Below are 15,324 nucleotides of genomic sequence, written 5' to 3'. Positions count from 1 at the left end.
TTGGACAAACAGGGAAAATCCATGGAAGCCCAAAAGATTAGAGGTCAACTAATGCTAAGTGTTAATTTACTGACTCGACAAAAAGGCTAACGTCACTAAGCAATGTGTAACAAAGACGTTTTACAGTCTTAATAATAGAACCTGTTAACCACAACTACAATTCAGCTGTCTGTAAAAAATATGATTTATTACATAAACTGAAACTTCAAAAGTCTGACTTGACAAGAAGATCAGCTGTAGCACTCACTTGTTAATCCCAGCACAACATGGCAGACATCAAGGCCTTCTATTGGACCAGAGATGCCATTAAATGGAGCAATAATTTAAAGATGGACCACCAGATCACATATTTAAGGTTCTAAAGAAAATGAATTAGACTGGAATGACTCCTAGAAAAAAAACTGACTGACTGACTGATTTTTACAGAGAAGTCCAATAAAAGTGTAAGGGACCCAAAAAACGTATTTGGAACCAATAAATTGGCAAAAACAGTGATCTAAAGTTATCAAACCTGGAGGACAAAAACTTGGGAAAACTGCATTCATAATCTCTTCTTCAAAGTTCAAGATGACATAATACACCAAATGTGTCTTTAATTTCTTCAAGGTTGCCCTCTAAACACAGGAACTGTTAAAATTATAGTAGTTAAACTTGCACAACCACTCAAATAAGGAAATAGGTCATGGGTTGGTATAATGCAAACCTTGCTTTTGCATCAAAAAAAAAAAACAACAACAAAAAACTCTAAACAGACAGTACAAGACCTGCAGTCAGACTGAATTATAGGACATAATAAAGCTATAGCGGACAAAAATGAAATTGTTTGCTTAGTTCATATTTTTATGATTTGCAGAACAAAGATGAAAGCATAGTAGCTTCATGTGACATACCCTGGATGTAACTTATTAACCTGTGAAAGGATCAAAGAAGTCTGGGACAGAGTGTGAAGGATACTGTAGAACGATCACTCTGTGTAAAAGTGGAATAAGAGTCTGCAACCTTCACCATGGGTGAGTGAATCTGTGAATTATTTATGTTTTTTAGTAGTGTATGAAATTTAATGATCATTTCTGGCATATCTGTTTAGCTGATTGCCAGCGATCAGAATGTAAAATACAGTACGTGTAGTGTGCATAGGGGACATGCTAGCTTGGACATTTTTATTTTCACCCAGTGTTAGTCTTTAAACATGTCGAGATGAGATCCATTATCTGCAATACGCTGAAGCTGAGGAAATATAACATATTTATATTCTGTGTTATATTTTAGGGAAAATGTGGTGGCATCATGTGTGTGGTGCATTTGTGTTCCTCACTGTCAGCCTGATTTCCTTCACACCACCTTGTGATGGAGGGAACATTCTGGTGTTCCCTGTAGATGGCAGCCACTGGATCAATACGAAGATCCTGCTAGAGGAGCTTCATGCCAGAGGACACAACCTCACTGTGATAAGAGCATCCACTAGCTGGTACATACCAGAGAAATCTCCTCTCTACACATCCATTACCATCCAAATGGAAGGTCAAGGAAATGCTTTTTATATATTTCTGCAAGAGCAACTGAAGGTATGCAACTGTGAATGTGTATAAGAGGATCTCATTTGGATATCTGAAGTAAATATTACAAAGATAACCCTTACATGTTTTTCTATACATGTCTAGGCGCAGAGAAAGGGGACTTCAGGACTCACTTTACTCAAACTCACCAAGAATTTCCTTTCTTTGATTGACAAGGTCCATTCTTTCTGGTGTAAGGTTCTGGGTCAAATGTTTGATGATGACAAAATGATCAAAATGCTGGTGGATGCCAAGTATGATTTGGTACTCACTGACCCAGCTATTGCTCCAGGAGTGATATTAGCCAAATATCTCAAACTGCCCCTGGTGCTTAATGTTCGGTGGATTACAAGTGGAGAAGGTCACTTTGTGTTGGCCCCATCACCACTCTCTTATATTCCAGTGCCAGGATCCGGCCTAACAGACAAAATGAATTTCCTCCAGAGGGTTAAGAACATGCTTTTCTACAGCATAGTACTCTTTCAGCAGAAATTTGTAGTGGAACCAAGGTACCAGGCAGTCTGTGATACATACATTGAAAGTGGATGTGATGTGGTCTCACTTCTTCAGGAGGCCGACATTTGGCTGTTTCGGTCCGATTATGTGTTTGAGTTTCCTCGGCCCACAATGCCAAATGTCGTCTACATCGGAGGGTTTCAGTGCAAACCGGCCAGCCCTCTGCCTCCAGAGCTGGAGGACTTTGTTCAGAGTGCTGGGGAACATGGGGTCATTGTTATGACTCTGGGAACTTTAGTCAACATTTTGCCCACTGATGTTGCAGATGAAATTGCCAGTGTTTTTGCAAAGTTGCCTCAAAAGGTAAATGTTCAGTGATCTGTAATGTATTATAAGGTTAAATGCAACATTAATGATAAACAAGCAAATGTCAGTATAAAATATATGTTAGTGATGAAACTGAGATAATAGCATCAGTATATAATATTAAAGTATTGTCTGCACATGTGCATACACAAATCAGCCATAGTATTCTGACCACTGACAGGAGAAGTGGTAATAATAATATTTCATTAAAATGGTACCTTTCACTGGGTTGGATAAAACAGGCAGCAAGTGAATGTAGTCCTTGAAACTGATATGTTGGACACAGTGAAATGAGCAACATAATGAGCAGAGTGACTTTGCCAAGGGCCATATTGTAACGCTGATGACTGGGTCAGAGCATCTCCACAACTGGAGGCCTTGTTGTTGTTCTTGCTGTTCCTGGACTGCATTGAGTTAGTACCGACCAAAAATGGACTAAGGAAGATCATCCCAGTCTCAAGATGACTGATCATCTGTTGGAGGCATTTGAACAAATAAATCTGATCCATGGAGGCCCCACCTCTTTACTTGTAGGACCTCAGGGATCTGCTGCTAACATCTTGGTCCAGATACCGCAGCACACTTTCAAAGGTCTGGTGGAGTCCAGGCCTCAAGTCAGAGCTGTTTTTGTGGAAAAAGGGGAACCTACACAATATTAGACAAGTCTTAATAATATGCTGCTCCCATAGATGCTTGAGTGGTCGAGATTGGGTTGTTGTTCTTTAGACCACTTTTGGTAGGTACTAACCACTTTACAATGGGAATGAACAACACCATCTAGAGATGATCTGACCCAATGATTTGGCTGTCACAATTTCTCCCTTGTCAAAGTTGCTAGGTTCCCTTCTCTTGCCCATTTTGCGGTTTCCAGTTTTGTGGACTAAATGTTCACTTCCTACCTAATACATCTCTTCAGCTGACAGGTCCCATTGTAATCAGATAATACCACTTTGACTGTCGGTGGTCATAATGATACAACTGAATTACATTTATATGTACTATAACGTCTTCTTTTGTCTTATTACTAGGTGATATGGAGGCACATCGGTGGACGTCCCACTACTTTAGGAAACAACACCCTGCTGGTGGACTGGATGCCCCAGAAGGACCTCCTGGGACACATACAGACCAAAGTTTTTGTGACTCATGGAGGAACTAATGGAGTCCAGGAGGCCATTTACTATGGTGTACCTGTGCTTGGCATCCCATTGTTCTTTGACCAGTATGACAACCTTCTTCGCTTGCAGGAGAGAGGAGCTGGAAAGATCATTCAGCTCCATAATCTGAATGTTAGCAGTTTTGAACAGGGTCTTAATGAAGTACTCTATCAAGACAGTTACAGACAGAACATGCAAAGACTGTCACGTTTGCACAGGGATCAGCCAATGGCACCAATGGATCAGGCCATCTTTTGGGTTGAATATGTGATTCGCCACAGAGGGGCTCCTCACCTTCGCACAGAGGCCTATAAAATGCCGTGGTACTCTTACTACTCTTTAGATGTGTTGTTGGTACTACTGACTGCTGTGACTGTAATATTCATCACTATTGGGACTATCTTCAGATTTTTGTGCTGCAGAGGTAAAAAATATATAAAAGTTAAAAAACAATAAGCGAGCAAGTAGATACCTTCATGTCGTTCTTGGAAATAAGACTAAAGTCAGCTATTTTGAACACATGGGCAGCATAGCCTCTTAATATTTTGGACACAATTTTTGATATTTTTGACAGAACAGAAAAATAGAAAGGTCATCTTAGGCACACCTTGAGTTTTAGTGGCCTCAACTCTGAATAACCTCTACAATTCACTATACTTTACTAAAAAGCCCAGTGTTTGTTCTGCTTGTTCAACTTGCCTCTTGTACATCTATGGATTAGAATGCTAGGTCATGTGTATGCTAACTAGCATGACATGGGGTTTATCTTGAGAGATTTCTCTCCATATATGATTTATCTTGACCATAACTACACAGTCCCACACAAAAGTGCTTACAAATAATATTGTACCAGCCAGTCCATTGATTCATTTTATTCAATAGTTTAGACTTAACCCATACTCCATTCCATACACTTATCAGCAGCAGTTATATCTGTTGAAAGAGGAAATGGTACAGCCTGACTGTTTTCATGACCAGGGATGCTCAGAACGTACCCTTTTGGGTTGGCAGCATGGGGATACTTGTATATTGATTTGTATGTGGAAACTGTTAACATATTTATAATCTGTGTTACTGAATTATGGTTTCATAGATAAAATGTTAAGATTATTACCTCCGCCAAGGAGGTTTTGTTTTTGCCAGGGTTTGTTTGTCTGTCTGTTTGTTTGTCTGTCCGTTAGTGTGCAACATAACTCAAAAAGTTATGGACAGATTTTGATGAAATTTTCAGGATTTGTTGGAAATGGGATAAGGAAGAAATGATTAACTTTGGGGGTGATCCGGAAGAAATCCTGGATTCTGGATCACTTTGAAATTTTCGTTAACATTGTGGTAAATGGGGCCAAAATTTTCGTTTCCCAATATCTCGCTTAATTATTGACCAAAACTCATGAAATTTAACTCAGGAATTGACAATGGGGTCCTCTATCACATTTCAAAGGCTGATCCGGATCTGATCCAGAAGGCGGATTTTATTTTAAAAAATAAATCTAGGATTTGTATCACCAATTATGTGGGGAATTTTTGCGCTTGGCGGAGGTCTGCGCTCTTCGAGTGCTTTTCTAGTTGTCTCAGTGTTACCATGGGTGTGGCTGCTGGCTACAGAAACCAAGGAAGGTGAGCTGGAACTGAGTGACTTGGGCACAAAGTAGCCCTTAGGCCTGCCTGTAGCCATTTTGTTTCCTTTTTATTACCTCCGCCAAGTGTAACGGCAGAGGTTATGTTTTAATCGGGGTTTGTCTGTCCGTCTGTTTGTTTGTCTGCTAGCTAGATAACTCAAAAAGTTATGGACAGATTTGGATGACATTTTCAGGAAATGCTGATACTGACACAAGGAACAAATTATAAAATTTTGGTGGTGGTGGTGGGGTAATCTGCCTTGGTGGAGGTCTGTGCTCTCCAAGTGGTTTTCTAGTTTGTTATTTTTCTATTCTATTCTATTCTATTCTATTCTATTCTATTCTATTCTATTCTATTCTATTCTATTCTATTCTATTCTATTCTATTCTATTCATTGCACTGGGCATTGAAGTCCTGTTGCACACTTACAGAGACCATGTCAGGCTGTTGGTTGCACCTTGAAGCTTTTATTTTTACCTCCGCCAAGGAGGTTATGTTTTTGCCAGGGTTTGTTTGTTTGTTTGTCTGTCTGTCTGTCTGTTTGTCTGTCCGTTAGTGTGCAACATAACTCAAAAAGTTATGGACAGATTTTGATGAAATTTTCAGAGTTTGTTGGAAATGGGATAAAGAAGAAATGATTAAATTTTGGTGGTGATTGGGGGTGGGGTGGGGGGGGCCCACGGGGGGGCCCATTTCCAACAAACCCTGAAAATTTCATCAAAATCTGTCCATAACTTTTTGAGTTATGTTGCACACTAACGGACAGACAAACAGACAGACTGACAAACAAACAAACCCTGGCAAACACATAACCTCCTTGGCGTGGGGGGGCCCACGGGGGGGGGCCACTGATCAGCCTTGGCGGAGGTCTGCGCTCTCCGAGTGCTTCTAGTTGAAAATACTTTTTTTTCATGCACTGAACCTTTTTCAGAAAATTCTTGCAGTTACAGTTACTTTCTTGAGAAATACATTCATACACGTTCACCCATCACTTCATAGATTCTTATGCTGATTAATTCCTATATCTACAAATCCGTAAGTGTCCAATCTAGATTTGGTGGAAGCTTAATATCATAACTGGCACTTTTCAACATGAGTCCAGATTTCCACTGTGCTGGAAGGTAAACAAATTTCATCATCTATTGGTGGAGTTCAAGAAATTTAAGTGCTTTTTGAATAGATGGAAAAACCTCAGCAACAGATATAGCTAGATAAAACAATCTGTTATGTGTTACCATTGACAATGCAGCATTCGCTTTGAGATGCCCTGATACTATAAAGTAACAGCAAGCTAATCACAATATCAAAAACACATGCATGCATCAATACCAAGATGCCACAGGGAATCATTTTGTGTGGAAAACTTGGAGATCAGTCCGGTTCTGCTTGTTATTCTTTGTATTCATATTGATCCGTGTGAATGACATCATCTTCTAAACTAAAATCAATGCCAGTGAGAAGGCAACCCTCAGAATGACTATGGAAAATCCTATAATTTTAGAAAATAGACTGTATTAAAACCATTTCCTAAACAGTCTTAAAACAGATGCCTTGAAATAATCAGGGGCTGGAAAGGAAAGCTCTCTTTGAAAGCCTAAACTCATGTGGTTTTGATTTATAAGATGAGTGAAATTGTCTTGGTAAATCCAACTACAAGCTAAATTACATTTCACTTATCATTTGGTGATACACTGTTTGAGACTAACTGATGAGGAAAGCAAATCTGTGAAAAATATTCCAGGGTACGAAGGCAGTGAGGTGATTTATAAGACCTGGAATGAGATAAAACAGATTGAGGGAGAAGTGAGAGAAATACTTTTTTTGCATTTAAATTCTTAAAAATGTATTTGAAATTGAATTGTTTACATATTAAAAACTATTTTCTATCTACATTTTTGCTGAGTTTTTTTTTTTTTTAATTATTATTAAATTAGATCCTTATATCATTCCCAAAATGGCAACCAAGTACTGTGATAGTTTTGATTAAGAAATGTTGTAAATTTGTGATTTACAGAAATATAGCCTATAATCTTGACATTGTAGGACTATATTTCTGAAAATCAAGTTGAGGGTTTGACAAAATGGCATTTAAAGACCATGTATGAGTAAACAGATTTTTATGTAAAATGATGTAGAAGTGTTTTGACAACTGTCTATCCTTTGTAAATGTCAGTAGTGTACAGGAACTCTTGTCCACTTTGCTGAATGCTAATGCTTTTCTCCACCACTGAAATGTTCCCAATTTTTACAACAACTTTTACACAGTGTTCAAAGAGTGTTTGGTGCATTGCATTACATTAATGGAAAGTGTCAAGCATGCCAAAAACACTGCTATAACTAAGGGTGAATGTGTTATAATAATCTCAATTAAGGAATAAAGTGGAAAAAATGATGAGTAAATCACACTTTAATAACTTGGACCTAACTAAATAAAAATGTGACTCTTGTTTAAACATAACTTGCCATTATAATTATCAACCCATGCCAACACATTAACATACAGCGTGTTTTTTTTTTCCTGTTAAAGTCAGTACAAGGTTTTACCAGAATCACATGGTATGGCGTTTGTTTCAAATAGAGGAATGAGGAAAGAGTTCATTATTAGATCACCTTCTGAAAAAATAGAAGGAAACAACAATCCTCCTTTGGTGCAAATGCATGTCATTCCTTCATGCTCTTCCTTCAGTTCCTGTTGACTTCATGACCTTTGAGTGTAGTTAACCACATCATTTATACCCTGAGAGACGCCTCGACATCAAGGTCAGACTCTGGAACATCTGCCAGAGGATCAGCTCACATGAGCACATAAAAACAGGTGCTGTGCATGTCTTTGTCCTGTCACTGGTATCACTTAATGTGACAGTGAACATATCACCTTCCAACTTCTTGTATCCTCACGTCCCTCCTTCAGTCTGGTTCCAGCCCTGACACTTTTCCCAACATTTTCTCTCAGGCCTCTTCTTGTCAATTTGCAGCCCACGTTTCCTTGGAAAATCTTCTGTGTGATCACGGCTAGCATGATGTCACCGTGCATGTTCTGTGTTAGACATCAGTCAAGGCTGTGGATAAAGGGTAAGCAAACCCCTTCACATGATTAATACCCCATTTTGAGGACATGCTGAATAAAAACACAACCATCTGGCATAAACACAAACAAAAAATACCTTTAACTATAAAAGACAAATACTTTAAAGCACAGGTATCAAACATGCGGCCCAGGGGCTACAACCGGCCCACCAAAGGGTTCAATCTGGCCCCTGGGATAAATTTGTGAAATGCAAAAATTACTGAAGATATTTATAATCAATGATGTTAAAATCATTTTAGGTCATTTCAGTCTAAAGTGGATCAGACCAGTAAAATACTATCATCATAACCTATAAATAATGAAAACTGTAAATTTGTCTCTTTGTTTTAGTGTAAAAAAGTAAGATTACACAAAAATGTTTACATTTACAGACTAGTCTTTTACAAAAAATATGAATATCTGAAATGTCTTAAGAGAAGTATGTGGAATTTTAATGATATTCCCCCTGTTATTTAATGTTTAGTGTTTTTGTAGATCCACTGTGTGTGTCTCTAAGTTGTGATTCACATGTATAAATGATAAACCAAGACGTAATATTGTTTGCATTGCACTTATTTTACTTCATCTGTCCAACTCACCCTCCCACCTGCCCACTTGACTACCATGGGGTCCAGAGCTTTCAGCCGCTCAGCCCCCCGCCTCTGGAATGCCCTCCCAGAACACATAAAAAACTGTGATTCTATTACCACCTTCAAATCCCAGCTTAAGACTTATTTATTCAGACAGGCCTACTCAATTCCATAATTTCACTTTTATCTATTGCCATTTTATGTACCTATGTGTTTTATATATGTATATATGGAATTTTAATTGTGTTTTATTTATTTTTAACAACTTTGTACGGTGACCTTGAGTGTCCTGAAAGGCACCTATAAATAAAATGTATTATTATTATTATTATTAGAGAATTTTCAGGTTGTTCATATTTGTTCATGTTATGTTCAAGTAAAATTCATAGATGTAAACATTTCCATCACAGAATTTACTTTTTACACTCAAAAGTTCTTATCCTATTATATTATTTTATTGGTCCGGCCCACTTTATATCATATTGGGCTGAATGTGGCCCCTGAACTAAAAGGAGTTTGACACCCCTGCTTTAAAGCAAAAAAAAAAAAAAAAAACCTGAAGACTAGCCTCTGAACACTATCATCAAAGATTAACTAACAATATTTTACTTGGCTAATCCATTAGCTCTGGATCTGTGCTTTATCAGATCTTAGATTTTGCTTTACAACACTCAGAAACTGACTGCTTTGTTTATTAATCTTACTGTCATGAGATCCTTGAAACCTCTGCATTTGATTTGGCCACCTGTGCTAAAACAAATGTAGAAACTGTTTTTGCAAATCACTCTCCAAAAGACATAAGATGGAAACAAAAGGCAAAACTTGTTTTTTTTATTTTAAATTGCCAAACTCTAAAGTTTCACTAAAATCTGACAAAATCTCCTAAGTGTTTTTTGCTCAAGGATTGAAGAATTGTGTGTGTGTGGTAGCTTAGTGACAGAAAAATATAATATTAATTGTCCAATTGCTCCAAGTTAAACTCTCTTCAGGCAACAAGCCCTTGCAGAATTATGTACATTACCCCTTTCTCATTGCTCTGTTCCCAAAGGGTGTGACATCATTCTCTCCACAGACACACAGATCATATTAATTGCTCTCTCTATAGAGGAACTACCGGCCAGAAGCACAAATAGGAGCCACTGATCAGCGCAGCATATCCTGCTCTGTTGTGGTTGGACATTTGCACGTGTTGCTGTCTGTTGAGTTGAAAAAAAAAAAGAAAAAAAGAAATGAAATCACAGTCATACTTGTGTAATGTGTAATTCTCCCAGACAGACCATCACCCCTCCTCCGATTTTCAGTTCGCCTGTTTGACAGTCATATGGCCGAGCATTCACATTCAGGCTTACATCTGTCTTTCTCACTGTGTTTTTGTGTGATTATGGCCAAATGTTTGTTTTAAATATTGAAAATACACTTTGAAAAGCTCAAGTCAAACTAAGTCAGACTGATATTTCTTCACAAATCGACATTAGGTTAAATGTACCTCGAGAATTTATGGCAGATTTATATTATCATGGACTCATTTATAAGTACGTAGAATACACTTCTGCCTTTGTTTTCCCTCATCTCATCCATCTTCTGTGATGTAGCACTGTTGAAAAAGTTAAAGTGACAACAACAACAGCATTTAAGAATTAAGGTGACATGCTGGCTTTACTGGAGATTTATGATCCATTAAATGAAGTCAAATGGAACTTGAGCTATGTACTGTCTACGGTAACTTTTCATTGTACAGACCAGTGGTGGTACACTTTGTGAGCTGAGGAAGTGCTTTTTGTCACAGTACATCTATCATAAAGGAATTCACTCTTGCCTTTCCTGAAACTAAAATCAAACCCATAAATTGCACATGTATTTTTTGAGTCAGCTGGTTTCCATTCAGAGTTGGAGGACATACAACCAAACTGTCTGGCACTGAGCTTAAATGGTGACTGTGTGCTAAGTGTGGGTCAAACCCTGGGAGAAGACTCAGTGCAGTTTCAGTACTCGGAGATGGTCCAAAATGTGTGTTCATTGGTGCAGAGATGTACAAAGATATACGATTACTTCTGTCTAAATACAGTGTTATATGGCAACAGGCCAGTAAGAATAAAAGCCCATTGTGTATTGTATTAGTCAGATTTTTTTTTATATATGAAGATTTTTATCAAATGTTAGTGCTAACACAAGCTCAAAGGCTGTTGCATCTAAATGTTTTTTCCTTTCTTTCTATCTGCAGGTACTAGACAGTACCTGAGGAGAAGTAAAGATTGTTATTAGACACAGTAAATTAGAGACCAGTGACCATTTTCACCTGGGACTAAACTCTATGCTCTTTGTTTCCCACAACATACGACTCCTATTTTCAATCAGAAAAAAACGTCATCTACTCAATGTGTGGAGATAAAACAAATATCAAACATAGTTCAGTTTAACAAAAGATAAAAGAACTGATTCTTGAGAGGTACAGTATTTAACAATGACAATGGGGGCTGTTTGTTTATGGATGATGTTGTATTGATAAATCTGCTGCAATTATTGAAGAAAGTGGTTGAATTGTTGAGTCTGTATGACTGCACTGACATGAACATTTTGTTGTGAATAATTCAGTTACTGCATTATGGATTGTTGTGGTTCAATGCTAATATTAGGGAAATAGTATTGTTCGATTGTTGTATTAAGTTAATGATAAAGGTGTAAAAGCACTGAGGGGTAGGATTAAATAAGTTCATACTTCTTCCTACTCCTTTTTGACCGTGCAATATTCAGACTTGTATGTGCTTGAAGATAGATTCTGTCCATTTAAATGTTATTTTGTTTTTGTCTTAATTTGCTTTGTTCTGTTTTATTTTCTTTGCATATTCTAAATAAATAAATAAATAAATAAATAAAATGACCGAATAAGTATTTGTTCATATGCATTTACTGTTGTATTGTGTTTCCCTTGATGTGCACTCATTTTCATTTCACAAGCATTTGCTCTGTTTCCATCCGGTTAACTGGACTCATTCTTGCAGCCTATTGCTATTACCTACCACGCATGCTGAAACTTTTGCAAAGTCCATTCACAGATTTATGACATATTCATAGAACATGTTGCTCACAGTAAGAACGTCCCTCTGTGTGAGGAGTTTCCTCTGGGTGCACTCACTTTATCCACCATCAGAAACATGCACCCTTGACCACATTCCTGGCTTCTATCTGGATTGGGTCCCTAGGCACTGCAGATTGGCTGCACTGCTACAAACTCGAGGGTTAAATGCGCAGAGTGAATTTCCCTAGGGAAGGTAAAGGATAATGTAAGCAACATGGATCTCACGGGTAAACCTGTTATTTATAAGTTAAATGGGTTTGATTATGATGAAATGTTAATGCCTAGTCAACCACAAACAAACAAAGAAACAGGTACTCTCTGACAACCACGTACATGTTCTGCTCTGTTTTTTTTATTCATTTTATGTTTGTCAAGTTTATTCCTTTACGATTGTACAATTCTGAAGAGGGATGTGAGTTCATATTTGGCCAAAGGCAGATTTTGAAATGGATGACATATTTCCATGGTCTTCATTTTAATGTTTCTGTTCAAGATTCATCCAGTAGAGATTTTTTTTTTTTTTTTTTGTCAGTTATCTGGTGCTCATTTCAGAATGAGACAATGGAGCCATTCTGTTAATCCTGGATTCATAAAACCATCGATTTCATCATTTAAAGCTTCTGCAGTGAGGGAATGGATAAGTTACTGTTCATGTGGGCTGACCTGATCAATGAGTCCATGGTTCAGTTCTTGGCTCGTTGGACCTTTTTCTGCATGGCATAGCTCTACTCTTTTTCCACACTATCCTTGTTGAATAAAGAAATAAAAATGTCCCCTGGCTTCGGCATATGCACAGTCATTTTCATTATAGTCATCTGCTTATGGAGCGTCTTATCTTGGTATTATCTTACATTCTAATTCCATTAAATAAGTGGGAAATAAGTTGGACTTCATGTTTCGTGTTGATTTTGGCTTTGTTGACTCATTGGAACATATCCCCACTTTATCGGACTAAGGTGCCTTTCTATAGTTTTATCATAACTCACTTATCATAACTTGGTGCCTGTGAAGTAAATGTCCACAGTGGATGGTATGAGGCAGTGCTACAGAAATACTTTGTGTGTTAGTGTAGAGCCTTCAAGCATCTGTTTTAATGAATATTAACAATTTTCTACCAATATATTTTCTGCAAACATTTTTACAATCGACTACTACTACTACTACTATACAACTAATAATAATAATAATAATAATAATAATAATAATAATAATAATAACAAATGTATTTATATAGCACTTCTGATCAAAGTACTTTACAACACAACAGCAATTAAAGAGTAAGAACACAAAGAACATTCAATAAAGTAAATGTAATTTAGTAAGAACAAGTTAAGATTTGAATAATATTATAATAAAACACCATAAAACTCAAACAGCATAACTCAGGACTCATTTACAACATTAAACAATAAAGAATAAACTCATTTAGACACATATGTTAGTATTTTAACATCACTTTAACAATATGAAGCCTTGTAATGTATTTTCTACATTGACAAAAGTGTAGTTTATCAGATACTTCAGGCTGGTTTTACTACAGCTCATGCATGTTTGTTCAGCAGAAGTGACAGCAAGTATAAAATGTCCCTGGTTAAATATAACACATGTTGAAGTCAGTGTAAAAACTGTTATGAGGAACCCATAAAAATGATAGAATGGAGTCGCATGACCTTAGTTAACTTTATATACAACTTTAACCTCTTATCTCTGTTGCGATGGCAAGACAGATTGAGTTCAGGGAAGAATGGGACAGACTTGTTTTTGTACCTATCAGAGATATTTAAAGAAGTTTCAGTGTAAAATTTATTGACCAAAGATAGGCCATACACAGCAGTTATACATTTGTGTGCAGTGTAAGACAGCTGATAACACTCATGCTATACTTGTGATTTTAATGGATTTTAGAGTTTAGAGGTTGTTTTTTTTACCCACATATCCAACTTTACAAACTCATAACTGCTCCTTGACTACTTCACTGTCCTCTATTACCTATGTGAGAGAATAGTCAGGTGGTATTTGGCCTCAACTGTAGTAATCTTAAATCCTTGTGTAAAATTCAGAGTTGGAAGCAACTAAACAGAAGTGTAATGTGCTGAAAAGGTAAAAATAATTGTTACCCGTGACATTTTTTAATCGTCTGCTTTGTGTTAAATCTGGAAACCTGAAAAGTCTGCATCTCACTTAAGGTTACCCGGAAACCCAATGAAAATGATTGAATTAAATCCAAGGACAATACTATAAAACTATTGTAATTGGCTGTGGGCGCCAAAACTACGATTCAAGGTCATAGTCTTTCAGTCCTCCAATGAGAGTACAGTCTCATATTATACGTTCTCCGGAGGTTTTCAGACCCATATACAGTATACACTCATCTGTATGGCTAACCCTAACCCGTCCAAGAACTGAAGATATTCACACATAAATTAAAGGGACAGCACCCCTGTGCCTCCTATGGACCAGCCGCCACTGGTCTGTTTTTTTTTTTTTTTTTTTTTTTTCATAAGAGCAGAACCCCTGTGCACACCTTGTAATTTAATATTTACAATCGTGGCCTTTTTCATTGCCCTGTTATCTGTCTACCCTAGCCAACAATCATTGCACAAACTCACCTCCCCTCTGCTGCTGCTGGCCTGCACAAGCTGCCACAGATCATTTCAACGATGCTGCAACAGAGCAACAACACACTACAGGGGTCTGGTAATTTGTATCCTACTGTCACATGTCAGATTGGGAGGAAAATATTATGTCATGCAAGCAAATAATAAATGTGCTCAAACTCAATTTGAGCACACTGATACAAAATAAAACAAAGAGGAAAGATGCAAAGGCTCAAAAATGAGACAGGCCACATTTTCTGCATAAGTAGCTGCCTGATGAGAAGTCTTCAGGTGATAAGGGTTGAGAAAGCTGCTCTTCTTTGGAGGAGGAAACACAACATTATAAATCCAGGGTCAAATTTTGATGTTTAATAGAAGGAGTCTCTGTCATCAGTTTTCAGGTACTGTCGCTGTACTTTACCATTTTTTTTTTTTTTTTTTTTTTAAACAACTTCTTATTTTTAAGGCCAAAACAGCCATATTACTTTAGTTTTATCCACTTGAGAGGAACTATTGATTTGTTTATTTTGTGTCATTGTCCACCTTTCCAATTGCAAAACCATTTTCAAGACAATTCCTTGGTGGATCCGCATGACAAACATAACAAAACAGCGCTGGAAAAGATGTAATGAGAAAAAAAGACCCTAAAGCAAGTCTGAGTCAAGCAGACAACGTATTGTAGTGCTTTGACTGTTTTGCCAACATTAAAAACTGAACCATGCATAGAGTATATGCAATGATTAACTTAAATTTCAAGGACTTAATTGTTTTTGTGTCACAAATGAAATTAAGTTCAGAGACATCTATAGAAATGTCCTTGAAATGTGTATTTTGAGTAC

The 15,324-nt window shown here is 37.2% G+C and overlaps 2 protein-coding genes across 2 annotated transcripts; both read left to right on the top strand.

Annotated features, from left to right (window-relative positions):
* Window positions 1-1,004: 1,004 nt before the first annotated feature.
* Window positions 1,005-1,589, top strand: LOC115432578 (UDP-glucuronosyltransferase 2A1-like). The gene is made up of 2 exons (XM_030153490.1): window positions 1,005-1,010; window positions 1,270-1,589. The coding sequence occupies exons 1-2, from the start codon at window positions 1,007-1,009 to the stop codon at window positions 1,587-1,589; spliced, it is 324 nt and encodes a 107-aa protein (XP_030009350.1). The 5' UTR covers window positions 1,005-1,006.
* A 164-nt stretch (window positions 1,590-1,753) lies between these two features.
* On the top strand, window positions 1,754-4,006 carry LOC115433418 (UDP-glucuronosyltransferase 2C1-like). The gene is made up of 2 exons (XM_030154810.1): window positions 1,754-2,375; window positions 3,407-4,006. The coding sequence occupies exons 1-2, from the start codon at window positions 1,767-1,769 to the stop codon at window positions 3,989-3,991; spliced, it is 1,194 nt and encodes a 397-aa protein (XP_030010670.1). The 5' UTR covers window positions 1,754-1,766; the 3' UTR covers window positions 3,992-4,006.
* The last annotated feature ends 11,318 nt before the right edge of the window (window positions 4,007-15,324 follow it).

This window comes from Sphaeramia orbicularis, chromosome 14 (assembly GCF_902148855.1).
Source record: "Sphaeramia orbicularis chromosome 14, fSphaOr1.1, whole genome shotgun sequence".
NCBI lineage: Eukaryota > Metazoa > Chordata > Actinopteri > Kurtiformes > Apogonidae > Sphaeramia > Sphaeramia orbicularis.
Note: the sequence above shows the minus strand (reverse complement) of the source record. Positions and strands in the feature narration are given on the sequence as shown.

What these genes read in the sequence shown, in the direction of transcription:
- LOC115433418 (XM_030154810.1), top strand. Translation starts at nt 1,767, where the DNA reads ATGTTTGATGATGACAAAATGATCAAAATGCTGGTGGATGCCAAGTAT. An exon ending in TTGCAAAGTTGCCTCAAAAG is followed by an intron (nt 2,376 to 3,406) that starts GTAAATGTTCAG and finishes TCTTATTACTAG; the next exon opens with GTGATATGGAGGCACATCGG.